We start from the raw sequence: 23,381 nt of genomic DNA, 5'->3' as shown, positions 1-23,381 counted from the left end.
CAGTGCCCATCAAGGCATGCTTGCTAAAGCCTCCTGTCCTCACTGCCTACCATCTTTTCCAGGATTGATTACTGTGTCAGTGGCAAATCTGCGTTTCATGTCGATGTACCGCTGTGTGGTCGCCCTGATGGAGGACTGCTGAGGTGACTGGAGTCCTTTGTCCATGTAATTAACAAGGGAAAGTGTGCTGCTGCCTGGGTGACACTGAAATGTGTGGTGGTCCCAGGTCATTCTTGTTGAGACAGCAGTGAGGCGAGTCCTCTCATCTCCTTTTTTGGGGTTCATCACCTAAGAGTGATGCACGTAACTACTGTGTTCATCTGTCTTTCCTGGCTTGACATTGCAAGGCTTTGCCAATGGTGGTGTTGCTTAGACTCCATCTCAGTCCCCACAACATTTCAGCATCAGCTTCTCATGCTGCTTGGGCTCTGCAGCTGTTTTCATGCCCTGCTTTTCATTGGGCATCCTCTGCAGTGCATCCAGTGTGAGATGTGGTGGCCTTAGCACTGCATCCATCCAAGACTGCTGTAAAGAAACAGTCTCCTTGTGTCAGCTGGCCAGAGCTGTCTTACAGTCCAGACCAGCAAAGGAGAAAGCCTTAATGGCCAGGCTGTAGGCAGCACCCTATGTTTTCCTTATATTTCCATGCGCTTCATAGTCCCTGGTTTTTCAGAATATGCTGTGTATGTTTTTCTTTTTTTCTTTAAATTTGTGTAAATCCAAACCCACTTCTTCCAGTAGAGAGATTTGTGTGGTTTTTGTTGAGAGGATAGTACCCATAATTGGAAGTGTTTCCTGCTAGGGATGCCTGAACTCACTGGAGGACTGACCACGACCATCTGTTTTGCCTTCCCTCATAGAAGAGAGGCTAAATCCTGGCTAGACTGCAGGGCTGTGATCTGTCCAGACCTCCACTCAGAGAACATTGGGGGGAAAAAAAAAAAAAGTGATCCTGACTCTTTGTTTCAAGCTAAAACTGAACTCCTCAACTTTTCTCTTTCTTAAGTCTTGAGGAAAATCAGTCAGAGACAAAAATACCACAAGAGTTTCCACTCCATGATGTTGCCTGAAAGTGAAGGAAGAAAAGTATTAATTTGACCATTTTAGCATTGAAAACCCTCAATGTTTCATATTCTTCTACTGAAGTTGGTGTCTTGTATAGATGTGGGGATACCTGGTAAGAAGTTGATAAGGTGCCTCTTTCCAATAGCTGCACACACTGCTCCTGGAGTGCTCATGTAAGAAGTGTGACAGGTCTCTCTAATGACTCACCAGCTGTGAACTGAGCTAGAAATGCACAGTTGTGGGAAATGGCTGCTGCATGTCCAGGTTCCCATACTGGGAATGACTGTGGCCACCTCAATGCCTGACAGAGTCTTTGGCATTTGCTACCCCATGTTTTTTGTCTGGTGGCCCATGATACAGCTTGCCATGAGGTGTGGGGCTTGAGGAGCAGGCCAGGTAGACTTGATGGCTTCAGAGGCATAGGCTGGTGTCTTCAGGCAACAAAAGCTGATGAATACAATGATCTTTTTCAAATATCTTTCTATGTAATACCCTCTTTTGAAGCCTTGTTGTTCTCTTTTTTTTTTAGTGGGGTGAGGGAAAGGAAGAACTGATGAGAAGGGTCTGCAAGAAGTGGGATTATGGTTATCTTAAGCACTAAGAGAAGTCACATCTCCTCTGAGATGGCTGCCCATGTCTGAGTTGGCAGCTGTCTATGGCCAATGCTGCTATCCAGACCATGATCCCAGCATCCACTTGTCCTGAAGAGCCCATTCTTCCCTCCTCAGTTATAACAGGGTTTCTGCCACAGTCCATGTTGGCTCTGCTGCTGCTTGTGCTGGAAGTTAGTGTGTTTACTGGGCTTGCCAACATCCAGACTACACTGCGTGGCTTGCACAGACCTCCCTGGGGAAGAGGGAGGCTTCCAAAGGCCGAGGTCCCAACCCAACCCTGGATTTTTTTTACTGTGAGGTTGGTGAGACACTGGAACAGGTTGTCCAGAGAAGCTGCAGATGCCCCATACCTGGAAGTGTTCAAGGCCAGGCTGGATGGGGCTTTGAGCATCCTGGTCGAGTAGAAGGTGTCCCTGCCCATGGCCGGGGTTTGGAACTAGATAATCTTTAAGGCCCCTTCCAACCCAAACATTTCTATCATTCTGTGATTTTGCTCTGATGTCTGAAGCAGCCTGTGATGTTGCTCTACCCTCCAAGCCTTACCTAATCACTCTCTGGAGCTGTAGGTGGTGGGTCAGGTCAGACCACATCACCTCCTTGGCAGCGGGTAATGATTACTGCCAGGCTAATAGAATCGCAGTGGAAGGACGGCCACCCTGTTGGTTTTGGAGGTGCTATGTCTTCTTCACCCTGGCAGTGCACTGGTTCTGCTCAGGTTTTTGAACCACAGCTCCACTGACCCCAGGTTGCGAGTCGTGCCCTGGAGTCACGGACTCTGGCACTGGATATTTGTGGTCACCGAGGGGGCAGGGTCTGAAGTGCCCTGAGATGCTATGGCTTTGCATCTCAAAGGCCTGCCTTAGAGAGAAGGCAGGCTGAGGGGCTTTACTTAAAAATGGTATTGGGAAGGGATGCTGGGGCAGGAGAAGTCTGGTGTTTCTTCAGGAGCAGGGTTGGTTGTGTCTCGATCATGGATACTGGAGGGAAATAGCAAATGTGATGGTGCTTGTTCTGCAGTGGTGGATTTACAGTGGTGTTCTTCCCCACTCCTTTTCTTATTCTTGATTGAAAAGGATGAGGGCCACTCTTGGGAAGGAGTTGAAAAGTGAAACGGACTGTATGAGAAGCTGATTGAAAAGTATAGGCAGGTGTTTTGAATGCAGGAGTACACATCAGTTAAGTGGCTGTGTTACTGATTTTTTTTCTGGAAGGCAAAGCTAGTTATATCTGAAAGAGCTGTGCTCAGTGTGAGTTACAGCATCAGCCTGCACAGCAAGCAGAAATGATTCCTGAGCTGTGGCCTTCGCTAAAAGGTGTCTGTGGGGCAAAGGGGATCAGTGGTGCGGGTGCCAGGGGAGCCCATAGGGCCTTGGTGTCTCAGAGCCTGGCTTCTGGCCATGGGGTTGACTCTGGACTATTCCACCAAGCATCAAGGTATAATATGAAGTTTCCTACTGCTTTGTTTTGTCTTTCCAAGTTGTCCCTTGTCCCAGCCCCACAGTGCCTCACTGTATAGGAGGAGTATCTGTATGGTACTGATGTTGTCTCAAGAAGAGTCTGAGGAGCTCACTCAGGTGCAGCTACAGCTGCTATCCCACCTGTCTGTTCCCTGGAGAACACCTTTATTTTGGTTGGACTAACAATTTGCTTGCCAAAAATTGCTGTTCCAGAGAGGGGAAAAAAAGCCAAAGCCGTTTCTGCTCCCTATCCAAGTGATAGTTTTCCTTCACCTAAATTACTTTGGTTTTATTTCCCCATGAGACAGTTTTGATTTCATTTTGTAAATTCCCCACCCATCTATTGCATTTTGCCAAGAAAAATGCACGCACGGAATAGTTCTTGGTTGACCTGAAATGACCCTCCCCATGCCCTTCCAGTTGCTCTGTTTACCCTGCCTGCATCCCAGCCCTGCTCTTAGCAGCCCCGTGGAGGGATGTTGTGCCCTGTACCCCCCGATGAGGACTGCGGTGCAAGCACTGGAGGGACCTTCTTCTCTGCAGTCCTCATGGATGTTGTAGATCTCTTGTGTAGAACTGGTGTCTGGGGCAACAAGGGAAGAGTCTGCTTCAGAGCTGGCAGTGGCAGCAGTGCCTGGGAGAAGGGGCTTGGACTGGTGCTCCGGTGGCAGAGCTGAGAAGCTCTTGGCTGAGTCACAGTGCCTTGGTTTAAAGTATCGCCTATACTGGAGCATGTAGAATAGGACAAGCAGAACATGTACAGCCCTTGGAGCAGGGTTTTGCCTCTGTTAATGTTCTACAGTCAGTCAGTTTGTGTTGAGAAGTAACGGAAGTAACCACTGGTTAGATGTACTGCTGGCTCAGAGTTGAGAAGCTGTCTGTCCATCAATACCACGTGTCTCTCTCCAGCCTCCGATCTCTTGCTCAGTCCCTTGGGAAATGGCAGAGCTGGTACTGCCAGGGCTAATTATTCCTCGAGACAGAAGACATGTGATAAAATATTAACCTTTTTCAAAAACAGAGACCCGGTTAATTAGCTCCACTCTTGCGACACATTCACCCAGAGATAAAAGCTCGTTCCCCAGATATCTGTCTGTGGCGTGGTGATCTTTCTGCATGTCCCTGTCACGATGGGGGATGGGGAAGAGGGGGAGCTGGGAATTTAATAAAAGGCAGTGGCCTGTCAGTCTCTCTACCCTGAGGACAAACTGCTCCGTTTCAAGGTGGGCGACATCTGGGCACAAGCACTGCTGCTTTTTTGAAAGGCTGAAGCTGGAAATGGAGACAGAGCAACTGCTGAGGTCCACTGTGCTCCCCACACCTGTGTTACATCTGTGTTGTCAGTGCCGCATCTCTGGAGCCTGAATTTGGAGGCTATGGCTCAGTAGAGCTGAATGAGTACCCCTGTTTTGGTTCTGTAGTTATTTAAGAAAAAGAAAAGCCAGGAGAGAGCAATTTCAGGATAAACCAAAAGCAGAGCTCTTAGTGAATCTAAAAGTAAAAATACAGGAAAGCTTGAGGCCAAAGGGATCTGCTTTTCTCATCCTAAAAAGGAAAAAAATTAATTCAGATCTCAAATGTTTTTGACACTTCTAGTCATCTAAAAATGACAGGCTGTATTTAAAAGCAAGTGATTTTGAGTATCAGATGAAAAGTGCACATTGGGCTCCTCTGAAATAAACGATGTGCTGGAGTGGAAGTGATGCTGTGATGTGCATCAGTGGCTGCAGGAACCATTGGTGGGAGGACGTGGTATTGCCATGGCAGTCACTCTGCTGGGTGGAGAGAGGGCTTCTTCCTGCTAGAGGGAGGGATGAGTGTCTCCCAAGATCAGCATCAACTGCAGCTCCATCCATGGCCCTCAGGATGGGTGTGCCAACACAGGTCAATCCATGGAGGCACGGGGTCTCCTCCTGAAATTCCATGTGCCTACTTCCCTGTGATGGATAGAGAAGATCCTGTTTTTTTTATGAAGAAGCGAAAAGCCTTGCTTGTCTTAGTGCCCTTTTCAGGGAGCAATATGGTGCCCACCTGAACCATATTGGGTCCTGCTGGTGACTTCATAGAACCATTTTAGTTGGAAGAGATCGAGTCCAACCGTTAGCCTAGTACTGCCAGGGCACCACTAAGCCATGTCTCTAAGCACCACATCGGCACATCTTTTAAACACCTCCAGGGATGGTAACTCCACCACCTCCCTGGGCAGCCTGTTCCAGAGCTTGACAACCCTTGCAGGGAATAATTTTTTCCTAATATCCAACCTAAACCTCCCTTGGTGCAACTTGAGGCTGTTTCCTTGTGTACTATTACTTGTTACTTGGGAGAAGAAACTGAACCGCACCTCACTACAGCCTCGTTTCAGGGAGTTGTAGAAGCAATAATGTCTCACCTGAGCCTCCTTTTCTCCAGGCTAAATAATCCCAGTCCCCTCAGCTGCTTTTGATAAGACCTGTTCTCTAGACCCTTCACCAGCTTCATTGCCCTTCTCTGAACGCACTCCAGCACCTCAGTATCCTTCACATATTGAGGGGCCCAAAACGGGACACAGTATTCAAGGTGTGGCCTCAGCAGTACCAGGTACAGGGGGACAGTCATTTTGCTAGTCTTACTGACCATGCTGTTTCTGATTCAAGCCAGGATGCTGTTGGCCTTCTTGGCCACCTGAGCACACTGCTGGCTCATATTCAGCTGGCTGTCAACCAACATCCCCAGGTCTTTTTTCTGCTGAGCAACTTTCCAGCTACTCTCCCCCAAGCCTGTAGTGTTGTCTGGGATTGTTGTGACCAAAGTCCAGGGTCCAGCACTTGGCCTTGTTGAACCTCAGCCCATCTATCCAGATCCCTCTGTAGAGCCTTTCTATTGTCAAGCAGATCTAATCAAGCCACCTAACTTGGTGTTCCCTGCAAACTTACTGAGGGTGCCTTTGATCTCCTCATCCAGATCATTGGTCATGATGTTAAACAGAACAGGCCCCTGAACCTGAGAGTACTGAGCCCTGGGGAACACCACTTGTGTCCAGCCACCAACTGGATTAAATCCATTCACCACCACTCTCTGAGCCCAGCCATCCAGCCAGTTTCTTTGTCCAGCAAAGTGTACGCTTGTTCAAGGCATGAGCAGCCAGTTTCTTCAGGAGAGTGCTGTGGGAAATAGTGTCAAAAGCTTTACAGAAGTCCAGGCAGACAATGTCCACAACCTTTTCCATATCTGCTAGGCGGAGCACCTTGTCATAGAAGGAGATCAGGGTAGTCAAGCAGGACCTCCCTTTCATAAATCCATGCTGACTGGGCCTGCTTGCCTTGTTGTCCCATATGTGCCACATGATGGTACTCAAGATGATCTGCTCCTTAACTTTCCCCTGCACTGGGTTCAGACTGACAGGCTTGTCATGCCCTGGATCCTCTTTCTGGCTGTTCTTGTAGATGTGTATAACATTTGGTAACCTCCAATCAATTGGGACCTCTCAGGTTAGCTGGCGCTGCTGATAAGTGGTGGAAAGTGGCTTGGTGAGCACTTTTGCTAACTCCCTTGGTACCCTTGAATGGATCCCATCCAGCTCCATAGGCTTGTGTGTGTTGAGGCAGTGTAGTAGACTGCTGAATGTTTCCACTTGGATTATGAGGGCTTCCTACTGCTCCCCATCCCTGTCTTCCAGCTCAGGGGACTGAGCAATCGGAGAACAACTAGTCTTACTATTAAAGATTGAGGCAAAGAAGGTATTCAGTACCTCAACCTTTTCCTCAGCCTTGGTCACTATGTTTCCTCCCACATCCAATAAAGGATGCAGATTCTTCTTAGTCCTCCTCTTGCTGTTCAGGTATTTATAGAAACATTTTTTATTGTCCTTTATGGTAGTAGCCAGATTAAGTTCTAGCTGGGCTTTGGCCTTTCTAATTTTCTCATTGCATCCCTCAAAAAATCTTTGTAGTCTTCTCCGTGATGGACATTGCTTCATCACCCAGTGCTTCAGCATTCCCAGGGTGCCATTGATCACTCGCTGCTAGAGCCATCCTCTGCCTTTGACTGCTGTAATGTATTGACCACTTGTCTTAGAGTTATTATATGCCATCGATTACTTTGATAACTTGCTCCAAGTAATTCTGACAGAATGAAGTTGTTTAACTTTCATGCTTGTCTTGGTATTTCTATTGACCCAATATGTTTGTGTAGGCTGAGATCGAAGTCGAGTATTAGTAAGCGATGAAACTAATTCTCCAAGGCTCGCTACTATTGATAATTAAAGCCATGAGACAGTTTCTTCCATCAAACTCTTGTTTGTTTTTTCAGCTACCCAGTGCCTTAAAGTCCTACTCCACGAGCTGTAACAAAAGGGCTATCACAGACAATGTTTCATGGCCATTTGGGTGGATTTTTGCTGCAAGCACTGCAGATCCCTTCATGCTTAAAGTGCCCTTGAGCTGTCACAGCATGAGTTGGGTTTGTGCTTCTCCAGTTATGACTAAGGAGGTGTTGTGGGGATAGGAGCTTTCTCTGCTTTGATTTGCCACATGGTGGAGGGAAGCTCTGATCAGAAAGCATCCTTCCTAATGAATCTTTACATCCATGGTTCTGGCCATTTGAAACCTAATTTCAGGTTTTCCTGCTTTTTGAAGATTTTTAAAAAAAGGATTGGTGGCTTTCCACAAAGGTGCAAGATACCAGATTTTGCTTTTACCAAGCAAAAACCTTTGAAGTCAGCTCTGGTATTCCAGTAAAATTGGCATCAGAAATTTGGCCACCATTTAAAATTCTACTGAAAACAAGGTTCTTTTTCTTTTTTTTTTTTTTTTTTTTCCCCCACTGTCATCATCTCCTTTCTTCTTTTTGCCTCAGTTCTGAGGAAGGAAGGGTGAGAAGAGTCAAAAAGCAAGACAGACCCTGAGTCTGTGTGGAGGGCCCTAGAAATCTGAATTATTCATGAGCTGCTTTGAAAATCAAGACACACAATCTGGTTTAACTTGTTTTTAAATGCAGCCGTGCTATTCTTTCCTTCTTTTTAGTAGGCTCTCTCTCTTTTTTTTTTTTCTCCTCCCCTTTTCCAAAGACAAAAATCCAGCAAACTTTTAATAAATTATAAATGCATGCTCTCATCAGTTTTGAGGTTCTCAGGCAGCAGCACATCATGTGCACAGAAGGTTATTTTTGCCTTCTTGCATTTCCCTCTTTTTTCCAATTTAGCTGTTTGATTAATTTTTTAGATATCTGTCTTGCAGGGAAAAGAAAGAAACTGAAAGGCAGTGAGTTAGAAGAAATACTAATTGTGTGCTAACCAAATATAGCACTGTTTCAGTTTCCAGAAGCTGTGTAGAAAAATGTCCTCCTTGGTCAACCAAAGAACATTGACCTCAAGTCGACCTGCAGTTGAGGTGGACCTGGGTTCCCATTTGCAGGTCCCTGCCCTGGTGAGTAGTGTGTGGTGGTCCTCTGCCAAGGCTTGGAGATGCTTGCTTTCAGGCAAGCACTAGCTGTGACCATCACATTTATGGTAGCATGCTGACTTCAGAAGAATGCAGAGGCTAAGAAGACCTCTTTTATGGGTGGCTGCATTTTCTCCTGTCCTTGGGAGGGATCTGCTCTTTTTGCCCGTTTTCTAGTATTTTTGTGGTAGCATGTGCTGGGAAGGGGAGAGGTGGGGAGTTGGGCAGGTTCCCCTGTGGGTCTAATCTACAGGCAGAATGGGTTCAGCACCCTGGAAGCATTTTCCTGGTGGTCTTCCGTACAGTTTTACCCAACCACGTCTAGTTAAAGCCTGCTAGATAATTCCTTGTCAGTTATGATGCTGACCACCACTGAATATTTGTTGCAGATGTGCTTCCTCACTCTTGCTCAAGCCCCTGCAACCCCCAAACTGTCTGGTTAACCAGGGATTCCTCTCTTTGGACCTCTGTTTCTCCCAGACCCAGCAGCCACTGAGGCTGTTGGGTGCCAACCGGGAATTTTTCAGTCCCTTTTTGGGAATGCAAACCTGAGATGCGTGCCAGTCCAGCCCACAGAAATCCTACTGACCTTTCTCAAGGGTATTTTTTTCACATTGGCAAGCCAAACTTGAGCTGATGTTCCCTGCAATCACATGGCATCACTAGCTGACATTTGACTCCTTGTCCCTTCGTTTCTTTCTTTTTAGCACAGCTGCTTTCCAGAGTCCTCCACCTTCCAGCTGTTCTTTCAGCCTCTCTTTTCTCTAGACCTTTTGGTGTTTTGGTAGCACCAGCCTGCCCGTGGTCACAGCCAGCCCAAGGTGGAACTTCAGGACCAGGGTAGATACAAGAGGGTCTGTAGCTGGTGGAAATCCCTTCAGCCACTGTTCTCCCTGTTGTTCTACAAAGGTCACATAGGTGCTCTGAACTGTGATATCCATGCTCAAATTGTGGTTTGTCCTGGTGAGGTAGTCAGCATCGAAGCTCTTGACATTATGGAGGAACCCCCAGAGCTTTCTCAGGAGGTCTTTGTCCAAGACCCAACCCCAGGTGCAGGATGTACAAGCAGCCTGCTCCTGCTAGCAGCTGTCTCCTGCATGACTTCAAGTGCCAGCCCATGCACACACTGCATGGTGGTGCTGAAGATCATAGAATCTATGCTAGTTGGACTTGAGGAATGTCATCTGAAATCCAAAGTGCTTGTAGGTTTGTCCATCAGTGGTGGTGTGAAGCCATAATGTTTCTGATGGCAGGTCCCTGTATCCTGGGACAATGTGAGAGGGACAGCCCTGTGAGTCCACAGTGTAGAGACAGACCCACATACTCATGGTTTAGATGTGTGGTGATGCGGCTGCTTTCCAGTGTGTTTCCAAGGCAAAGAGAGGAGCCAGGAGGGAGTTGAAAGATGGTGTAGCTCTGTGTGATGCAGCTGCCCGTTTGAAATAAATATGCAGAGAGCGCTTTGGAAGCTGTGAGCTGTGGAGGGTTTGGACTTCATGAAAAACGTTAAAAATTCAAAGCAGAGCTGTTGGCAAGTGATGGCCATCAAAGCAGCAAAGAAGAATGAGCAGAAGCCTGGCAGAGGAAGTTGGGAAAATCGGGTGAGGATAATTATCTGTTGAAGGAACTTAAGGAGCAGAGGTGAGGCTGAGTCTGAGAGGTGAGTTTCACAGTGCTACACAGTGCAGCTGTATGGGCATGATATGGCTGATGTCAAGCAAAAAACACACTCTGGATGAGCCCAGGGGTGAGCCATGGGAGGGACTGAGGAACAGGTACATCTCTGTTCAGACTTAGTCTTTACCATTGTGCTGCCTAGTGGTATTTCCGACATGGGCTTTGTTTTGGTGAGGCACCCTATGACTTAAGTCTGCCTTTTGAAAGGCACCCCACAAATGGGTGCACCATAGTTTATTCCTGAGCTTTTAGTCACCTGTGGGGACACAGAGGTGAGACACACTGCTCCTTCCACCCTGAAGGACATACAGTGGGCATCCTGTCTAGGCTGGGATTTTCCAAGGGTGACTCTTAAGGTGTCTGAAGCCAGAATGCCCCTTTCTTAACTTTCTGATTGTGAAATCATTTCCAATTTGAGTGGGAAATATCCTTGAAACAGAAAAGTGAAACTTCCCATCAAATCTAAGTTGGACTTCTGGGTTTGCAGGAGGAAATAATAACTGTTTCTCTGGCTGGATGCCCTTTCTGGGGTTTTTAGGGCAGGCCAGCCTAGCTTCTGTCTTCCTTTGCCCCACTAGATGCTGTGAGCTGGTGGAGCAGCCCACATTGGAGGCAGCTGAGCCTGGCAGTGTTTCCGTGCTAAGACTGCTCCTCACTCCTGCTGCAAGGTTTCAAAGCATAGAACTTTAAATTACATTAGCCAGTGAGTTTCAACACACTGCAAATATAAGCAATGCAGTTATAACTTTTTAAATTTTTTTTTTAAACAACTTAAAAAAAAAAAAAAAAAAAAAAAAAACCAACCAAAACTCAAACTATCATTGGTTTCCTGAAAATGTTGTGGGTGTCGGTTTTGGTTTCGGTTCTTGTTGGCAATTGGATGACCTATGAAATGCCATAAGCAGCACAAAACATTTATCCAGTGACAGCCTGAGGTAGCACAGACAGCTCTTAGCGGGTTTATTTTCATTATTACAGCAATTTTAGGGCTGCATGCTGCAATTTTCACTTGCAGTGAGGTATTAAATTGAAATTACCCCAGATGTAATTGTCACACAAAATAATTCTGGACATGCTGGATTTAATGCTTTTCCAAGCTGTGGTTTTTATCCTCCAAGCAAGTGCCAAAAAACCACTTGTTGTCAACAACTTAAACTGAAATCTGCCTTCTGGGGAGCCAGGATCTTTAGCTATAGTTACACTGGGGGGGAAAAGGAGAAGGAAAAAAAAAAAGGGAGGGAGGGGGAAACTGGAGGAAACTCTGGGAGGGTTCCCAGGGCTAAAATCCTGGGTAAGGGCAGAGTCAAGGCCACACAGGGATCCTGGAGGTTCACTGGCAGATGCAGCAGCTCAGCCTAACCCTTTTCAGGCTGTTCTTGGTGAGTCCCCCCTGCGTTGTAGGTGCCGGTCACAGAGGCAAAGTGAGGCTTGGGGGTGCTGCCAGGTTCCTGCCTGCTCTGTAGGAGCAGCACAGTCATCAGTCCCATCTTTGGGATGCGACCAGCCTCATTAAACAGAAGTCAAGTGAGTCACAGAGCGAGGGACCAAGCTCTGGAGGTGCTCGTGTATGACATTTCAGTATTTCCCACGTGCCTATTGTCTAGTTAGGCTGCTCTGGGACGTAGACATCTGGAGTTCTAAAAACAAGTTGTTACACACGAAGAGCCTTCATCGCACTGCTGGCAGGCTCAGCCAGCCTGCAGTATCCCCAGTGGTCCCACCCGTGGGTGATACTGCACGGATCCACTGCAGCTTATTTATTAGCTCCTTAACTATTGTAGTAACATAAGTCAGGTATTGATGACTTTGTATTTTCCACCCTCTTTCACTCTTCTCCAGAAATAGCTTCCCTTGTTGGCTCCTCAGAACCTCTCCTGGTGCCACGCTGGAAGTGGGTGGAAAGACACGCATCTGGGAGCGCTTAGGAGATAATGGCGTATAAATAGCACGGGCAGAGCCATTGTCATAGTCTGTCCCTGCAGCTCCACAAAGCGAGTGAGAGCTGAGCCTGAGCCTGGCAAAAAAGGCACCGAGCAGCAGCAGCTTCTTTCTCATCATATCAGGTTGGGAAAGTTCAGCTGAAGTTGGTTATTGAATGATGTGAGGGGCCATGGTGACCCAGACGAGCAGCTCAGGGCACGACCCAGTGCTGTTTAGTACTTCAGAAATCCTCTGGTTTTAGCATCCCTGAGATGTAACTTTGATGAATGAGGATGTTGTCACACAGGGCAATGTGACTGAATTTTCTCCTGCATGCAGAGGCCATGCAAATTAAGTGTCCTTTGAGGATGGACCTAGAATTAGAATTGGTTGAATGATGAATTTTGGGGGTTGCTGACTGTGTTGAAAGAACAAGGTAGTAAAGAGAAATCAGCTTGTCTCAAGTTGAGGGAGGATTCAGGAAGGGTTTTAATGAGAGAAGGCAGCAACTGGTTTAGTGTGAGCTTGCAAATATGTTGTCCCACCCAAAATGTTTTTTTAATCTTTGGAATTGTTCACCTGTTGCATGCTTTTTTTCCTTTCATTTCATTTACTTTGTAAATAATCAGAAATGCAATTTCAAAATGAAAAACGAAAGACACTCATTAAAAAGAATGTATCAATCATTTTGGCATTTCTGAGGTGTAACATGCTGTGCTGATAGCATAAACCAGCACTATTTGGCTAATGTTACTTGCTTTCTTCTCCCTATCCCCACCTCAATTTTTCCATCTGTTTTTACTTCCCCTTGCAGATACCGTGGTCCAGAGCTTTAGAGGAGTAAAGTGATGGTTGCTCAGTCCTCTTTCCTGCTTCATTTGAGGATGGTAGTAGTAGCACCTGGGCAGTGACACAAGAGCAGGCAGGCAAGTGACTTACGGATGGGAAGGGACACAGTGGCTCCTCAGGCTGAGCATAGGGTGGCTTCCTGCCACTAGTGTGTCGTCTTAAGGCCATCACAGGTTAAGAGTGGCACGGATCTAAGAGGTGTGTCTGGATTTCCTGAGCTAGGAATATGTTGGCGTTGGTCTATGAAAGCCACAAATTTAATCAGTTAAAGGTCAAGGTAATTACAGAGTCTACAATGTTTCCTCCTGGGAAGGAGGCAGCAGGGACTGTGGTTGCAGTTGTGGGTTTTCATCTTCTACAGGGTGGACTGGAAAGTGTTAAATCCCAATCTTCTGTGTGGTCAGGTTATGCCGTTAAGGCAGAATGAATAAGGAAACAATCGATTTAGACACAGGACTTGGCTTTCCTTGCAGTGGACTGGTGGAAACTGCTGCCTCGGGAGGCGTGAGCGAGGCAGCTTGGAGCCGGAGATGCAACAAGGCTCTTCCCTCCGCCAGTGCCACCAGCCAGGTGGGTGTGGGAGTGCTCCAGCCCCTGCCTCAATTTAAGGAAGAAAAAAAACTTATCACAATAACCCAGTACTTCTGTGACAACACTGAAAAGCCCCATGAAGCTCACAAAGCCACAGAGGCAGCATAAGACTTGCAGTTGGCCTTCTGCAAGCACCTCCCTTGTACCTTACCTTTGGCATGAAGGACTCATTTCTGATCCCATCATGCTAATGTCAGCTAGGAGCATCTTTGCTGAAGGTAATGTTGCTCTAACTGGTATAAAAAGGGAAGGCCTTTATCTTCCCATTACATGTTGGTGGGGGAGACTGGTGGCACTAGGAGGGTGTGCTAGCTGTGAAACAATGGTTAGAGAAGAGGGCTGCAAGCTGGGTGGCTCCTTTCTCATCCCCTCCTATTATGGACAATTAAGCTCTTTTTGCTGCTTTAATCCTCAGTGACTTAGTTGGCAGTTTCTGGGCTCCTTCAGAAAGGATTCACACAGAAAAACGCTTCTTTTCCTTTTTTTAATAGCATCTGGACAACTATCTACTGTTGGACTCTGCTGCCTACATGAAGTGAGCTCCCCATTTTGAATTCCAGTTCCTGAACAGCCTTTTCCTCTTTTTCCCCTCCCCAGGTGTACAACTTTGCACTATGGCCAGGACCTTCCCCCAACCAGTGTCATCATCACCTTCCACAACGAGGCCAGGTCAACCCTGCTGAGGACCATCCGCAGGTAAGAGCTCCTGGCTTGCTGGCAATGCTCCTGTTTATAAACACTCTTACAAAGGGCTGAGTGGGCTGGAGGTTTGTGTGCCTAAAGGCACAATCTCTTTGCACTCACCGTAGCAACGGGACTGGACCTACTAGCTGTGGCCTCAGATGATTATTGGGAGAAATTAGTGTGAAAGCTGGTCTCTGAGAAGTAGGTTTTATGGTCAGATACTCAGGGAAGAAAGTAGCTGTGCTTCTTTTGCAGAGTCTAGCATGGGGTGCTCTTGAGGGAGTGGCAAAAGATTAGACAGTCTGGGATAAGTGGTTTTATATCCAGCTGGGTGTCAGCACTCAGCTGTATTTTGTCCCAGTTCTTTAGGGACAGCTCTTATTCCACAGATGTCTGCTCTGGTACTGCTCTTTGAGCTTCTCCCATCAAGTGCCAGAAAAGCTTGTTAATTGAGAAGCCCTAACGGTGCACAGGCAGACTGCATTTTCAAGGATGGTTTCTGTACTCCTCTGGGCATGTGGCCATTCCTTCATTTTTTTGGTTTTGCTGTAGTGGATAGACTAAAGGCTTAATTTTCACTGCAGGTTTTTGAAAGCTGCGTTTAATCCAAATGTGTGCCTTAAGTCTACAAGTTCCATTGTGTGAAGATTTAGTGAGATGTGTCCACCACACCTTTGAGGAGTCTATCTGCAGGTCTTGGCTGGTGGGTTCCTCTATAGCAGGCTTGAGTGTACTCTCTGCTCTGTGCCAGTAGCAAGTGTTTTGCAGCTGTGTCCCATGCCCACATTGTGAATGTTTGTGCCCCGCTGCAAGCCTTGTCAGTTAAGCCCTGGCATCCCCAGGACCCCTTGCCATCACTGGTCCTGGGTTGCTGGCTGGGGGGAGGCTTCAGCTGTGCTCTGTTCACCGTCACATCCTTGCTGGGCTCTTCTCTGAGAAGAGCATCCTTCCTCAAGTGAATGCACCTAGAGCCAGCCACAAGTGAGTTTGACAGTCCTGAAACTGAAGTCCTGCTTTGCTTTATGGTTTCATGCCTGGTCCCATCTCCTTCACTCTTAATAATCTATCACTGCTTTCTCTCTCTAGGGTGTGTGTATTTCAGGTGTGCATAGCACTGACCATTGCTGCTGTGTGACACCTCCTTGGTCCTGGACCTTCTCTTTTATCTTTACAGTGTCTTGCATAGGTTTACTGTTCTCCAGAACCCCTTATAACAGAGATGGCAAAGCAGAGCCAAGTGCAGTCCTCTAGCCCCTGAGATACAGGATGCTTGTAACATTTAAAGTGCAAGGAGAGACTTTAATTCCATTTCTCCTCATAACTCAGCACTTGACTGTCCTGGCAAGTACAAGCATGAGTAATGTCACGGGAGAGATGTTAGACCCGTAATACAGCCCTAATGCCTGGATGCCCCATATCTGGCTTCATTAGAGAACTGTTCTCTGCAGTGATGGCAAGGTTAGAAATACAGGTAGTTTGTATTTTTCCTTGTTCCTCTAGGAAGTGCCGTCTGAAGTTTCCAAGTTCCAGCTATGAAAAGACTTTCTTCCTTTTTACTCTTGTTTTCTTGACGTGATGATTTGGCTTTGCTCCCTTCCTTACCCAGTTGCATGTGATTTCCACATCTTTGACCCTATGCACTGCTCCTCCCCGCTCACATGCCTCTTGGCATCAGGGTTCACCATTTTCCTCTTGCATGTAGTACTTAGAGGCTTGCTTTGAACCAGCTGGCCCTAGAGGTACCAGTCCTTGGTGGCAAGTCGCACTGGTGATGTGGCATCTGCTCTGCTCCTCTCTAGCCATGATTGTGCTTGTTTTGGCACATCCCTGCCTGTTTTTTGACCCAGCTGAGAGCTCATCTGCCTCTTCAGCCTCTGTAGGTTAATTTGCTGTGGCTTCTGACTGCTCTGGCTTTTTTCTTCCCTTGCTCAACAAATGCTTAGTTTAATTAGATCTTCCACATAACTCCATCCCATGGTGGCTATAACAACACAGATCATTTTCCATGGCCAGTCAAAACAAACCCTGTCCTCCTGATACTGCTTTGTGCCTTTTGGCACAGACTGTGGCCAAGTGTCTCCAAGCCCTTTGAGCACAGCAGTGAGTAAAACGGGCACCCCTTCTGCCCTTTTCTCACCAGTACATTTCCACAGTTTGCTCTTAGTATAACCCGGGTGACAGATGGGCAGGCTGAGGAACAGAGAGAGGTGATTTGTCTGGGGCTGGTAGAAGAGTTTGGGTTGCAAACCTGGTTTCTCGTGTTCCAGCAAGTTGGGTTTTCCAGCCTCATTGCAAAATAGAATATTCTAAGTCATCCACCGTGGCAGGAGCAAGGAACAGGGCAAAGGGCTGTTGCTTAGCTTGTCCAAAGCCATGGCTGACAGAGCACTGTCCCTGCAAAGGAAATGTTACTTACAGGACCCCAGGTAAGCACAGAGGAATGGCAGGGGGTAATGCTGATGGAGGCAACCTCTAGCAGGGGAGCAATCAGCTCTTGCAGGTACCACATACGAGCAGGAAGGATTTTCCTGTTCCTACACTTTTCTTAGGTGCTGGAGAGCTTTAATGTTCACCGAGTGCTGAGGCTGAGCTGTATTGCAGGCTCAGTGTGTTGCATGTGGCTTTTGGTGAGGATGCAAGTCCTCTGACCTGTGAAGAAGAGGCACCAGCACCAACACGTGGCCTCTGCAGCACCCCTGACGCAAGTCACGTTGCCAGCGTTCGGGACGGTTCGTTTAGGAACAATTTGCATCGTCAGAGCTATTGAGAAAAGCTAGTGGACTGTGTTGAATAATGAATTAATTTAAAAGTTTCATGATCTTTTCTCTGACCATTTGCCAGCTGGAAGAAGAGGAGGGGGAAAAGAAAAGCTAACTTAATTGAATGCCCAAATCTCTGCAGATGATGTAGTCAGCATTTATAAATGCATGTGTTACTATGCTTGTGAATACATACAAATCTCCAGGTAATAGGGGATGGGTGTCCTGAAAAAGGGAAATAGAAAAGGGGAGAAGAGGCCAGAAAGGAGGAGATGGTGAATAGTAGCTCTGGAGGTAATTTTTTGTTTTGTTTTGTTTTTGTTTTACTGCGCAGACAGTGAAGGAAACTGCCATTGGGTTGTTGTTTCAGCCATGCACTTTTCGAATTACCTTGGGCAAGTTTTTTATCCCCTTGGGGTTCAGTTGCACGTATTTCAGGCTCCAAGGCTCAGTGGATTAAAGATAGTGAGAGTCCCCAAACGTATGGGGATGGGACCATGTGAGAAAACCCAAGGAGGGAAGGCTGGAGCAAAGGAGGGAATAAGCAACACAGAGGCCTTGTTTCAAAAAAAAACCCCAACAAAACGATTTCTTCTTTCCTCTCTTTCCTTTCTGTGCTAGCCTGGATTTAGGAAGGGAATCCAGCTCATTGCCCACCTCTAGCTGCCTGTCTCCTCCAGAGGGAGAACTTTAAGCCTGTTCCCAAGGCCACAGCAGACACTGAGGGGAAGGAGCAGCAGATGAGCTCCTTGGCACCTGGGGCCAGGCTGGGTGCTGGGACTCTGGACAGCAATGGGTAATAGTGCCTCCCTGTCATGTAACCCTGTGTGGTTTGGGGAGCTTACTTAGGTTCCATGGTGTGCTTCTGAGAATATCATCTCCATTTCCTTCTGCTGGCATTGGCATGTTCACATTCCAAGATGTGGTCACCTCTGGGGAGCCCGTTGTGCTTTTAGGGCTTGATGCGGTTGTGGCATCCCGTGCCGAGACCCACAGGGAGCAAGGCTTGGTGTGTGCCCCATCCCTGGGAGCAGCAGGGAGAGGAAAGCTGCCTGCCTCTGTATCCTGGAGTCAGGGCTGGGGGCAGCAGAACTGGGGGCAACCTGGGGTGATGCTCTGCTCCCAGACAGTGACTTTCTCCAGCAGGGTGGTCTGGGGAGCTTGGCAGCCAGTCAGCGCTGGCACAGGCTGGGCAGGAGAGTTGTGTAGGAGGCTGTTGTGCTGGCAACCTGCTGGGCAGAGGGCGAGACGGTCCCGTTTACTCTGCTGAGTGGTCTTTATTTATTTATTCTTCAAACTTGCAGCTGGGGAGCTCAGAACAGGAACAGGGAAACTTAATTATTTACCTCTCGCTGGCAAACCAAAACACATCCTTTGACAAAAGTCCTGATGTGAGTGCTGCTGTGAATACCACATCAAATATTTAGATCATTAATTAGCAGGGAGAATATCCTGCCTGTCATTTTCCAGAGCTTGTATATAAGAGAAGTGGTGTCTCAGACTGCCAGCACCTCACACCTTCCCCTCGTGCCTCTGCCTTGTCCTCATCCAGACACATTTTGGACAGGGAAATGACAAAGCCACTGTCTCCTTCCTTAGGCAGCAGCAGCTCTGTATAGAGCCTGTGCCATAACTGAAACGAGCCTGATTAATGAATGAGCCAGGTGTTGTGCAAAAACTGTATAATTAGCACTTTGTGCTGACTACTTTTTTATTTCTTTTTATTTTTTCTCTCTCCTGCTTTTTTGCTTAAACCCTGGACTTAATTTGCTAATCATCTCTCGCAGTGACTAAGTACACAACCCTCCGTGTGCTTTTACCTTTTGATGTTAACATAAGAGAACTCTTGAATTTCAAAGAGCTTGGTGGGTATTTGAAAGAATAAAATGCGAAAGCCGCAGTGTAATCAAAGCTCATTATGGTTATTCTTGGTGTGATGTCTCTCTTTCTATATAATTAGCCATTTTGGGTTCTTGAAGCAGTTCATTTTGGTGGGCATTTTCTCTCTGCGCTCTCGGTCTGATTTCAATAATTGTGACCCTTGGCCTTTTCAACACTTTATTATCCTCCCAAAGGAGGTGTGTTTTTTTGTTTGTTTGTTTTTTTCCCCTAACAAGTCCCAGTGTGTTGCCATGGAGAGAATTAATGGACTCGAGTTCCTGAGGATCGATGTCCACGGTTGCACCTCTGAAGCAACTGGTGTTCTGGGTGATGACCAAGAACATACTGACCTTTGGTCAGAAGATCTAAACTTCTCCCTGCAAACATTTTCTGTGTTTTAGGGGTCAAGGTGACTTTTGCACAAGTATTTATTTGGAGACTAAATTGTTTGCCCCAATGTTTACCTCTGGGCAGTAGAAAAGGATCCCAACAAATTGAGTGAGGTGAAAGAAGGACCTTAACATTGAAGGTGTAATTCTCAATTCTCTATAGCTATGTCTGCATAACATCCGCTAAATCAATAGGAAAAAAGAAAATTTTCACATTAACTTTTCAAGATAATTCAGCAGTCAATCTGGCCTTACAGGGCTGTATAAGTGTAAGCACTTTCTGGACTCGAGGCATGAGTTTTCATTTCAATGGTAACAGGTCTTTTGGTGATTTAAGGAAGAAAATGTTGTGATCTCTGTCTCAACAGAACTTAAAAGCAGTTTTGATTTGTTAAAATACTCCCATCACTGCAGTATATCTGCCCATGTTTGATTTCAGGGAAAAAAAAATCTATAAATAACAGGAACTTCAAAGCACTGTAATACTAATTGTCTTCTGATTTTACCCATATAAAAGGAAAAAAAAAGCCTTGCACACATAAAGAAAGAAAAGAAAGGATTAAAAAAAAAATCAAAGCTGAGCAAAGGCACAAGTAATAGAAAAGCTGGCTTTGAATTTTTAAAAGTGCTTTTATAGTCTATCTGGGGAAAAAAAATCCCCACAACACTGAAAACATGCAGGATTCAGTGCCCCTGTTTCCCAACCTCCCTAAGGAGCACTGCAGGAGAGGTGTTTGTAATCTCCTGTGTTCTGAGCAGTGTGGATGCATTATCATGTGGTTAATAGAGCACAGGTAGAAAACACTTTGGAGCTGTGGGTTTGGCTTTGCTGAGGAGCCAATGCTCTTGGAGTTGCCTCTTGGGAAGTGGGCTACAGTTGTGGCATTGCAGCCTTTGCTGGGAATCTTTGTGCATGCATCAAGTGGCCTTTAGCTTAGGAGCACTTTGGGGGCTGTGGTAGACTCAGCTTGTGGACCACCCTCACCAGGGCTGTGTTCACTTGGGATTTGGGAAAGTGTCATGCAGTCCCAGGAAGGAAGTGATGGGAGAGGGCTGTGATGGTGTGGGATGGGGCTGCTCATAGTGCTGGGGAGAGCTGTGTCACCCACGCTGGTGTCTGTCATTATCCCCATGACGGGTCATGGAGCCAGAGCAGTCCTTGGAGATGTCCTTCCCTCATCAGTGAGCATGCTGACCTTTACCCCCTAGCTCTGGTCAACCCTCTGCAACCCCTGAATGGCCATTGTTGGCATTTAGGGGAGCATCATCTCTGATTCACGGGGTGGCAAGCTGAGGCACAGAGCTGGCAGCAAACCGCTTGACCTGGGAACAGCAGGAGCCTGCAGCTGAGCAGAGACTGGGCTGCGCATCTCCTCAGCCCAGCACCTTCATGCTGGATTCTCTACTGTAAGAGGTGCCCAGGGGGGAATTTGTTGAAGGCATTGAATACCACCATGAGCCCAGGTCTGAGTCTACAGCCCAGTGCAGTGATTTTGGTTGAGCTGCTGGTACCAGCAAAAACAGAATCGGCCCCTTTGCAAGCACGTCCCTGTAGAGTTAAGCCCTGCATTGCACTTCTGGCAGCCAAATCTATAGGGGAGACAGGGTGGAGGCAGGCTTTGAATATTCACATTGCCCGCTGCCTCCCCCCCCTCCCACTCTCAGCGGGTTATTTATTTATTTTGCTGGCTTTTTTACAAGGCTGCTTCTTTCCTGCAGGTTTCACCAAGTTAGGTTTCCAGGCAATCAGTGCTTGTTAAATATTCCACTGAGCATGATATTGCTCTCCTGTCTCTCTGTACCGACGCTCTGCTGCGGTAATTTGCTGAACTCAGCTCTCACATATGGGGATTTTTTAAAAATAACAAACCTATTAATAATAATAATTAAAAAACACTTGACAGGTGGGAACAGCACATCTAAATTGCTCTGTGTGCCCCAGCAGGAGGAGGGGCATTCCACCACTCTTTCTAATACTTTGTGCAGGCTGTGGGTGTTGGCGAGGTGGTGTTGTCTAACCCGGGTTGGTGCAAGCCTTGGTGATGCTGGGGTGGCCACAGCAGCTCCTGGCTGTTAGGGCTCCCACCATGACTGTTTCTTAGGGGACAGAGGCTTTCTCTTCTTCCCTACTCCAACCTTAACATGCAAGGCATCTGAAGTGGGGGAAAAATCATGGCTTTGCCAAGATCCTGAAACTGGAGGAGGCAGATCTGTGTTTCTAGGGAAAGTAATTACTGGAAGTTATTTCTGAGGAGCTCCACAAGGGAGGTGCCAGCCTTACCCACTCTAGTCTGAGATAAACACCCCTTTTTTTCAGGATTTCTGCTGGGAAAGACAAACAAACAAACAAACCAAAACACACAAAAATGGATGGAGGATCCATTACAAGCATTTGCCTTGGGATGTCCTTTTCTGCCTCCACAACAATGTGGCCAACTCTTTCTCTCTGGAGGGTTTTAATTCCAATACCTGGTGGAGTGTGGGTACACCAGTGCAGGCAGCTGGCAATCATAGAATCACAGAGTGGTAGGGGTTGGAAGGGACCTCTGGAGATCATCTCATCCAACCCCCCAGCAAAAGCCGTTTACACAAGAACATGTCCAGGTGGGTTTTGAAAGCCTCCAGAGAAGGAGACTCCACAACCTCTCTGGGAAGCCTGTGCCAGGGCTCCATCACCCTCACAGCAAAGAAGTTTCTCCTCATGTTGCCGTGGAACTCCCTATGCTCCAGAAATACTGGAGCATAGATACTCCAAGTCCTCCTTGGTGGGGTGGACTTGCAGTTTCTCATCAAGTTCTCATCAGAGAAATGTGGCCCTTTGGCTGAATGTCCCCAGATATCTGGGGTGATGTTGTGATACCCCTCCAGGTTCCTGCCAGCTGGGATGGTGGTTCCTGAGCACCCAGGTCCCCTGGGAATCCTGCCCTTCAGAGCCCACTTGAGGGGTCTGGGCCAGGCATGTGGTTTTCCAGACTTCCATTTTTTCTTTCCAGAGCTTTGGGAGCATATAGGTATCAGGGGCTTCAGGGTCGTTAGCCTGCAGGGTGTCTTGCCCTTTTCTGCCAGTGGGAGGTTTGAAGGTTTTTTCCAGCCCAGACTAGAAGGCAGGCTCGGATATAAAATTTGGGGGGATTTTAAATCCTGTGTGAAATTTTAAATCCTATGTGAAAAAGGAAACATGCTTAGGATGAGGGCAAAGAAATTTAAATGCTGATAAAGCTTGTACAACCCAACTGGTGTTATCAAAGCCCAAGTCAAGCACTTAGGAGATTTTTGGGATGCCCTGGGATTTCTGCTTCAGGAAGTCAGCCTTGACCCTGTGCCAGGGCAGGATTTTAAGCAAGTGTAATTCTGCCAACTTCTGTGTTACTTGAGAATGGGAAGACGAGATCTGGGCTTTTAAATAACAACAATAACAAAAAACTCCTTTGTGGCATAATTAAGAGAAGACTGTAGCTTTCCGCCAGGTTTCACAGTGTCTGTCCACCTGGGCTGTAAGCCACATCCTCCAGCCTCTCTCATGAAATAGGTGGGCTCCAGCCCTGCTCTTATCCTCTCAGTAGTCTCTGAGAGGCAGTCAGCTCAAGGATAAAGCCAGGAGTTGTCCTGCCATGGCTGTGGGCGCTGTAAAGATGGATTTGAGCCAGGTAATTTTCTCTGTGTTGTCCCTGCTGTCAGCAGACACCATATCATTAGCCCTGGGAGAGGTGATAGGGTGATGGCAGCTTTGCCCTAAGCCCTGTTAGGAAACTTTGCTGAAAAGCTGGTATCTATTGGCTTTATATGGTGCTCTGCTTTTGCTCACAAAGGTGGTAAGGGTGGATCTTGGCTATTTCTGAGGAGTACCAGACACTTGGCTCTCAGATCAGGCTACAAGGAGCTAATAGCTGAGCACTGAAAGTTACTGGGAGGGGGGCGGTGGAGGTGGGTTGTTTCTGGGTCTTATCTGGTATATCCTTTCTGGAAACCCAAGCCTGGTCTTCTGTGCTTTGGCAGGGATCAGTTCCTAGCCCTTCCCACCCCTGTTTGCTGGGTTGTTGAGTTGGTCAAGCACTGTCACGGATTTTCTCTCTTCATT

At 47.1% G+C, this 23,381-nt stretch overlaps 1 protein-coding gene across 1 annotated transcript in view; it reads left to right on the top strand.

Annotated features, from left to right (window-relative positions):
- The window catches only part of GALNT14 (polypeptide N-acetylgalactosaminyltransferase 14), a gene marked incomplete at its 5' end in the record, with an annotated part of 60,231 nt that overhangs the window by 8,243 nt on the left and 28,607 nt on the right, over positions 1-23,381 (top strand). Inside the window, one exon of the mRNA XM_008943362.1 lies at positions 14,188-14,286. Coding sequence (XP_008941610.1) covers positions 14,188-14,286 — 99 coding nt within the window. The remainder of the gene's footprint in view (positions 1-14,187; positions 14,287-23,381) is intronic.

This window comes from Merops nubicus, unplaced genomic scaffold (assembly GCF_000691845.1).
Source record: "Merops nubicus isolate BGI_N331 unplaced genomic scaffold, ASM69184v1 scaffold4977, whole genome shotgun sequence".
NCBI classification, from domain to species: domain Eukaryota; kingdom Metazoa; phylum Chordata; class Aves; order Coraciiformes; family Meropidae; genus Merops; species Merops nubicus.
This window is presented reverse-complemented; position numbering and strand designations above follow the sequence as displayed.